Below are 8,787 nucleotides of genomic sequence, written 5' to 3'. Positions count from 1 at the left end.
AAGATGGGGGGCTGGAGATGTCATTGGCCAAAATGATAACTGATAAACTGATAAATGATAAGCTGCACAAACTAAATTTTTAATGGTACAAACGGAGCACCAACCACTCAGACTACTGCTGGATTTTTTGAGGTGGGTGGGGTGTCAGCTTCACACAGTTGGCTGAGCGCAGGTGTAGGACTTGCTGGAGGTCCAATTAAAGGGAGAAATTGTTCAGCAATTTTTGCAATCATAGAGGTAAATAATTGGAAGCCATTACATAACAGCATACCTGCCTTTCTGTCTTTTGTTATGATGTGGCTATATAAAGTATAAGTGTCTTAGGGAGTCAGAGGTATCATGGGAAATTTAGAGTAACCTAAGCAGTTCCTGTTCACACTATTATATTAAATTAATAACAGCACTTATTCCACAGGCGTCAGACACAGCCTGGGGCCTTTGGCTGCAGACCAAAGGCCCCAGGAGGAATCGAAGAAAAAAGGCTGGAAAAACGTCGCCATTATGCTTATAGAATCTCATACAATCATACAATCACTGAAAGGATATTAAATCTCAAAAGAAATTATTTCTGTCTCTGTGATTTTTCTCTTCCAGTGGCCACTAGGCAGGTGGGTTTTTGGTCTTCATTTAAAGGAACTTGTTACTGCCATTTTGCAGGCTGCTTCTCCATGTTTGGTTCTGGTTCTGGTTCTGGGGATGCAGAGCAGAGCAGAACCAGAACCAGAACAAGAACACCTGAGTGGTCTGGAAGGTTGATTCAGCAACAGCGGTTCCTTAATGTATTGTGGTAACAGGCCAATCAGTGACATAAACTTGTGAAAACCTTTTAAAGTCTGTCATCTGAGGTACAATGACCCAGTAAAGGACTTTAAAACTGGAGCGATGTGCTCAGGTTTCCTGGTTTTACTTCAGATTAAAGGCTGTTTGCCTCATGGTTCATGGTGACAATGACTGTTGTTGTTGTTGAAAGAGGCCCTACTTCCAAGACAAGAAAAAAATTTACTCAAGGACAGGATTAACCCTTTGAATGAGCTTGAAGATAAATCGTTCAGATATACAGAGGCAATACAGCTGAAATCTTTTGTTTGCTTCATAAAATCACTTTGTGTGAGTCAGTGATGAAAGTTGTTTTGTGTGGTTATTATCTTTATATAATGTGGACACCTTGATCAGCAAACAGATGTGTATACCACCTGTGTAATTGAATCAACACTGAACAACAGTGCAGAAGATTTGAAATACAACATATGAACTAAGACCTGCATGACATTCGATGAAGTCAACTATTGTATGTTGGAAGGCTTCAGTTTATGATTCCAAGCAGTTTTGATTCCATGAATTCATGGAAAACATCTGCAGGTGTTGCCTTGTCACTCCAACATCTGGATAAGACTCTGACGTCTCCTCTGATGGCTGATAGATGATGAGCGCTAGCACCATGACTGAATTGTGAAAATATCTCATGAAACTGTTGAAACTGTTGAAACACAGTTCCTTTAAATCAAGGCTAAAATCCCATTTGCTTAGAGCTGTCTCATTAATAACAAAAAATTAATTAATTCTGGTGTGGGTCACAACTTTATTTATAACTATTTATCCTGCCAATGTAATGCAATGTTTGTTATTAGTTTTGTTTTTGTTTCTTTTATGTTGTGTTACGCTTTTATGATGTAAAGCAATTTATACAGCATTGTTCCTGAAATGTGCCAGACAAATAACCTTGACCTCTTCCCCCCTCAGTCTCAGCAGAGATGGCAGCCATGGACTCTAAGAAATAATTAATGACCATAATGTTTTCCACAAATGAAAACTAAGCAATTTCTTAAGTATTTCAGATTTTATTTCTAATTATAGCACATGTAAACATCCACAGCAGTGCCAATGCATAAATATTTTTGATCTGTTAAAACAACTAAGACCCCACAGAAGTTTACATTTGCATAACAGTCATGACAGTTTGGATGCCCATTAATAATAGCTTTACAATGTGTGTCACATTTATGTATTTATTTATTTTTTACACAAAAGTTACATAAATTGTGACAGTTTTGTCACAACAGCTGCCAAATCCTGGCATGCTTGTAAACAGTTTGGTCACAATTTTACATTCGTGGTTTGCATAAAACTCTCTTACTTGACTAAAACAACACAGAAGCAACGTCACTTCTCATGTGGCCCAGTTCCCAAAGGGTCTAGAAACAGGACAAAATGGTGGATTAAGTGCTTCACATTTACCTTGTGAATGATTTTCAGTCTCTTTGCTTTTAACAATTCCTGATTACATACTGAACAAAAACGTCTTTTGTTTTATTTCAGACAGCAGAATGGGATATTTTATTTCTTCAGCACACTGTGCATCATACTGTTCCCATGCTTTCAAGTCCTTTTAATAAGATGATAATAAAAAGCACACAGATTTACCACTGGCTGCATGGACTATATAATGACCTCATGATGTGCACTGCTGATCAGGTGGCTGAAAGAAGGGTACTGCATACAACAAATTCTAGTTGCATAGGAGACGGGTGGCCAAAGGGTAGAAACTAAGTCAGACTAAACTACTCCATTTCTGTAAGGTTGTTAGAAAACTCTACTTTTCAAGCTATGCCTATATGTGAGTTAAGTAGCCAACTGCAGGCTCTGCCTGGGCAGTTAGCTGGACTAATGAGTGTTGTAGTCAGTGGTTACAGGCTGTAAAGAGCCGATGGAGCACAGTAAACAATATCAATAAATAACTATGCAATTATACGTTGCAATATATAAATTCTAGGTTTCATGTTTCATTCTAGGTTTCATATTGTACTTCACATGTACAATATGAAGTCTGTTTTTGCAATAATGGTATGGATATAATTTTAGTTGCAATGACCAACGTTGTTTTAGTAGCAGCATTAATATTATACCTAATCAGTTAGATATTTTTACATCTTTTTTTTCAATCCATCCATGTTCTACAGTTTTTTAGCTAAATACTGAAGTATTTTACTTTCATGGTGACCCATGGTAAATACTGAAAATCTTACAAGACATGAGGTAATTGTCTTTAATTTCCTTAATCCTGATAATTCTTTCATAGATATAATTACCTGAAAAAGCAAAATAATTCATTTTGACCCGATAAGTTGTTTAGTATTTCACAGTAATGAGTGATGCCCCAATTTGAAGGACCTTAATGTTGAGGTATTAGTATCTTTCATCTGGGCTAGCTTTCCAACTAAGGAAAAATAACCCTTGGTAAAATATGTATTTAACTTAAATATTATTGCATTAGAATAATGCAATGTATTAGATTAAATAAATATTTATTGATAATACTTTGTATAAAAATTCTGACGACATAATTGAAGACGCAGTTTAAAAAAAAAATGAAAAAAAATATCATTTTTACTTATGTGTAACTGACATATTTCTATGTCATAACTGTAGATAGTTTCAACAGGTTCTAATTGAGGTAAACAAGATTATTTAATTGCATATCTAATAAATTATGCTGCAGCTAAATTTTTATTTTATAGGCTACATTTAAATTTTTTATTATTAAATTAAGTACGGAAATACTTAATATATTATTATTATTATTATTATTATTATTATTATTATTATTATTATTATTATTATTATTATTATTATTATTATTATTATTGTGCCACTCATTTTCTCTTTGCAGTTTTGAGAGCCTGCTTGTCTAACCCCCGTCAGGAAGGTTGGGATGCACAATGTTCCTCAGCCGTATCATCCCACGCGGCCGCTCCTGGTCGCCTCTGTTCTCCACGCGCCAGCGGAGCAGCTTGACCAGCGCCTTCCTGAGCTCCACGCTCCGCAGTCCGTACACCAGAGGGTTGATGCAGGGTGGGACCAGCAGCATGACCAGCAGGGACACGTGGAACCCCGCCGCGGTCGCTGAGGGGCCGGCAAGACAGTCCTCCCGAGACCCGGCGGACATCTCGGTGACACCGGTACCCTTGTATTCCCACAGCGCGTCCGACGCAACCTTGATGAGCAGCGGCAGCAGCTGCAGGAACAGCATCCCGCAGTAGAAGAGGACGGTCCTTCGCGCCGCGGCGTTGCTCTCGTTGAACGGCACAACAGCGTTGCTGGCGTTGCGATACATCCTGAAGTATGAGAAGGCGTGTACCAGCAGGCAGAGCAGCAGCGTGAGGGAACCGGCAACTTTTCGGAATATAGCAAGAGCGCGCGGGGAACCCACGTGCTGCTCCATGATGTCCGGTTCGCATAGCAGCCCCACGGTGACGTCCGGGATGTTCTCCTGCCTTCCTTTACTCAGCACCAGACTCAAGCTGACGACGCCGATGGCAGCAGAGTACAACCAGATGAGGACGAGGACTTTGCTCACGCGCTCCCGGGTGACCGTCACCGTGTACTGGAGGGCGTAGCACACGAACAGGTAGCGCTCCAGTGCCATGCAGGTGATGGTGGTGAGGCTGGAGAAGATGGTGGCTCCACCGACGACGTGCTGAAAGTAGCAATAAATGTTGAACGCCATGGTCTGGCGCCGCGCGAGCGAGTTGATGGTCGCGGGAGCGAAGGTGACGGTCTGGAGCAGGTCGCTGAAGATCAGACTTTTGCAGAGGATGAACCGCGGCAGACAGGAGAAATCCTCCGACCGCTCAATGGTGTACAAAGTGAACAGGTTGGCCAGTAAAGAGAAAAGAGTCAGGAAAGCAAAAATGCAAATGAGCGCGGGGACCGCCAGTCCGTGAGGAATGATGGAATGGAAAAGGTCTCCCGCTGTGGCCAGGCGATCCGTCTGGTTCTGGGTGGACCACAAACACTGAGAGCTGATATTCGGCGCCCCCGCCACCTGCATGCCAGTAAAGTTAGGCATTCTCATCAAAGTAGATTCAAAGAACTGAAATGCTATCCAGTCAGCTGGAACCTCTTGTGAGATGCTGCGCTTGTGCCTCAGCATCACCGTGAAGCTTCATCTGATCCGAGAACCCGCCCACTCTAATTACTTCTACTCTCCGCAGAAGTTTCTCTGACAAACTGTTGATCGATGCAAGAAGCATCTTGAGAAAAGTAAATGTAGATGTAAAGGTACAAAATATTTATCATTTTAAATCATTTGACAATGCGAAAGTGTTATTCCTTTACCTTTTTTTTTTTTTACTTTTACTTTTATTGATCTTCAAAACAATTAACCAGACAATAGAACCAATTTTTGTTTTTGAGCCATTAAGTCAATTAATTGCATTTTTTTCTACATGCAAAAGTTCCCAGCTGGAACTTTTGTATTGTGAGTGTGTGTGTGTGTTTTGGGGTTTTTTTGTTGTTGTTTTTTTGGTATTCCTATAAGTGATGCACAAGTGACTCCTGCAATCGACAGTGATGGTTGAGAGGATAGAGTGAATTCATCATTCTCACATATTTTATCAGAAAGAATATTTTGTATACATTATGCATTTCAAATATTTGATGTGATTAGTAATTTTGTGAAATGGGAAGGAGGGGTGCTGTGGTGGCCCAGTGGTAAAGCACAATCCACGTAAGGAGGCCTTAGCCCGTAATGTGGCTGTCACAGGTTTGAGTCTCGGCCTCATAACCTTTGCTGCAGTCTTCCTTCTCTTTCATCAATAGACAGGACCTAAGGAAGTAGTGCATCTAAAAAAAAGTTAGAATGTTGTGCAAAAGTGTAAAATTTCTTGCAAGTTCAGGGTGTGACACCATGAGTTTTCCATTAATGACCTTTTTCACAGTATTCTAATGAAGGTATCAATAAAATCATAACAATCAATGAAAAATAATGCTGTCTGTCACCACGAGATGATGACAGACACACAAGGAGAGTGATTAACTTCCGGCTGACTCCAAATCTCCATAGTAGTGCAGTTGTTTGCTCTGTTGTCTGGTACTGAGAACGTTTTGGGTTCAAGGTCTGTCTGCGGGGAGTTCATCCTTTTCCTTTTTAATTCCAATTTGTACAACAAATGTTTCTCACCTTCTGCCCTCGTCCTCCTATGAAGTGAGCTGGAAATGTGTGACAACACTTCCAGCTCACTTCAACCCACAAAGGTACGGTTCAAGCTGCAAAGAGCAGATTTACTGACTAATTTAATGACTCTTTTACCACCTGAGACTTTTTATTACTTTTTATATTATTATTTATAAGCTGAAACCATGGAAGTGTTTTGAAAAATATAGACTCATCATTCATTCTTGGCGAATCATACAGAGCTGAAGCTTTGAAGCTGCTCTTTTAAAAAGGAGCAGTCTGCCCCCTGCTGTTCGTAACTTAGAACTGGAGGGCTTCAGACCAAATTCACCGAATAATGTAATCTCAAAGGAAAGACTTGTGAGCAAAAGCATATTAGAGGAGCAAAAATGATAAGAACAGAGGATCATGGAGCTGAATGGGAGGAGAAACTGCATACCTTAAGTCTTATTTATTTGGTTGTTTATCTACAGGGAGCAGCTCCTCCTTGAGGGAATGTCCAGGAATAGGAGATTGAAGGAGATGGGGGGAAGATGGAAAGAGGGCAATAAGGACAACAAGAAGAAAAACTGTTTTCTCTCTGTCTTTATTTCACCAACCCGGCCCTCTCACCTGTCCACACCCCATTCTCTCACTCTGCTGTGGAGGAGGAGTAACTGTGGGAAGTCCTGGACCAGGCAGAGCCTCAGCTGTCGCTGTCACTTAGTTACCAGACTGACTCTGAAAGAGGGGGTGACCTCAGATGAACAGAATGGAAGCTGGAGTCCTCTGGGGGAGGAGGGGAGACGAGTGAGAGAGAAGGTGGGAATGGAAAAAGATGTGTTGATCAAAATGTTTGATTAGTGTGAGTGTGTGCATGGTTGGTTGTCGTGTCTGTGTTGCCCCGCGATGGACTGGTGACCTTTCCAGAGTGACCCTACCCGCTGACTGCTTAGTCCTCACGACCCTACTAGGAATAAGCGTATATGATAATGGATGGATGGATGGAAGTGCACTAAGCTTTTTTCAAAGTTAGCAAAAGTGATAGGATAAAAATTTGTATATTAGCAGATGAGCAGAAGTGTGCCCACTTCCCCTGATAGGTACCTTTACCTGTCTTTGCAGTCCAATGTAAAAGTATTCACACCTCTGAACTAGTGTTGCCATCTTTCAGAAATGTAAAAAAGGGAAGCCCACCATGGTGGCGTGTGCACAGAAGAGGTACACTTTATTTTAAGACTGTTTTTGTACAAAAAAAGTATTTGCTAAAAAGTAAAGTGCTCAAGTACTGAGAAACTGATCAGAACACATGATTTATCATTTTAAATTCATGTCATCAGACAGCCAAAAGTAAGTTCTGTACAAATTCTGGTATTTCAAAGACCAATACTGTCATGAAACAGTTTGTGAAAGAGCATTGTGATAGTGATCAGACCCAGGATAAAATGTATGTATTTAATGGAGTTCTTCAAGGAACAAAACACCAAGAACAACAAGTGAGCTATGAGAACTGGACACAGACTCAGGTAGCAACAACGACAAGGACCCAGCAGGGAAACAAAGACACAGGTGAGGTTAAATACACAGGGGATCAGCAGGGGAACGAGAGACAGATGGAAATCATAAGGGGTAAGACGCAACAGCACAGAGACTAAATGAATTAATGAATACACACAAAACCGACATCCTTACAAATATCAAAAAATATATAAGGAGGTAGGAGTTAGTTTTGGAGGCTGGTCCTAAACTAAATGTACCACGGGAGCCAGGGTCGTCAGTGGGTTTCATGGGGAGAACTTTAAAAAAGAATGAAACAAAAAACAGGTCAATATTTTATCATTTAATATTTTAGTTAACCTAAGAGCCACTTGCGTCCGCCCCGGTCTAGGACCACCTGTGGGCTGCAGGTCAGTGTCTGCTGCATCTTTGTTAGCATGTTTTTCCTTCATTCTTGTAGCTTGATAGGAAGTCAGGTTATCCAAACTGACAAACCACATTGATAAAATAATATCACAATACAATACAATAATACATAATATAATATTTATAAAAGATAGCAAGATTTTTATACACAGATAGCCCTAAAGAACTTCAAATAAGCAGTTTCTCTTCACAATATTTATTTACTGTTACTCTACTAGTATGACTTGTATCGGGGAATACTTTACAATTTCACTGTTGGACTGCTAAGATACTTCTGACTGAGGGGAAATGGTCTCCAAGGGTGTTATTGAAGGGAAATCTTGTTCTCAATAGAGAAGAAGATTTTTATTCTTGTCTATTGTTTGTCGATAAGCAAAGAAGGAAAATTGCTAAACTGAGACACAACGTGTGGCGCAGCTGAATGAGAGCACAACACTCCTCAGGTTGCAGAGGTTGTAGAAGTAAGAGTAAGTCAGCAGCAGTGTGGACAGCAAAACAGAGATGGATGTGTCAATGGAGCTGGAATTGTTTGGGGGGTTAAGAATCTGTGCCTGCAGAGAGGCGATAATCCCTGCATATTTTGGTAAATCTGTACCAGTGGGCGCATCCTCCAGTTCCTGCACAGCACATGAAATCTAGAGTCCAACTTTAAGGAGATGCTCCGTTGACAATAAGCTGCAGCTGTCTGAAGCTTGCCCTGTGTTTCCTCTGGGTTTTTTTAAGTAAATGTCAGTGGGCTTATCTGTCTTCTAAGAATGGAGAGCTGGTAGAGGGTTACACACAAGGGAGGAATAGATTGTAACAGGACACAATCTAAAACTGGACTTGATTGGCTAGCTCTGATGAGGAGGACTTCTCTGGCCCAATCCTGATCATTTTTAGTGAAATGATATGTGGAACAGAGGGTATTTATGGAGTGGGAGAAAGAAAGA

General features: G+C 40.7%; 1 protein-coding gene across 1 annotated transcript; it reads right to left on the bottom strand.

Annotated features, from left to right (window-relative positions):
- Positions 1-3,685: 3,685 nt before the first annotated feature.
- On the bottom strand, positions 3,686-4,846 carry LOC122840445 (melanocyte-stimulating hormone receptor-like). The gene has a single exon (XM_044132890.1). It carries the CDS (start codon positions 4,844-4,846, stop codon positions 3,686-3,688), a length of 1,161 nt encoding a protein of 386 aa, XP_043988825.1.
- Positions 4,847-8,787: the final 3,941 nt, after the last annotated feature.

Source organism: Gambusia affinis, linkage group LG01 (genome assembly GCF_019740435.1).
Source record: "Gambusia affinis linkage group LG01, SWU_Gaff_1.0, whole genome shotgun sequence".
Lineage (NCBI taxonomy): Eukaryota > Metazoa > Chordata > Actinopteri > Cyprinodontiformes > Poeciliidae > Gambusia > Gambusia affinis.
This window is presented reverse-complemented; position numbering and strand designations above follow the sequence as displayed.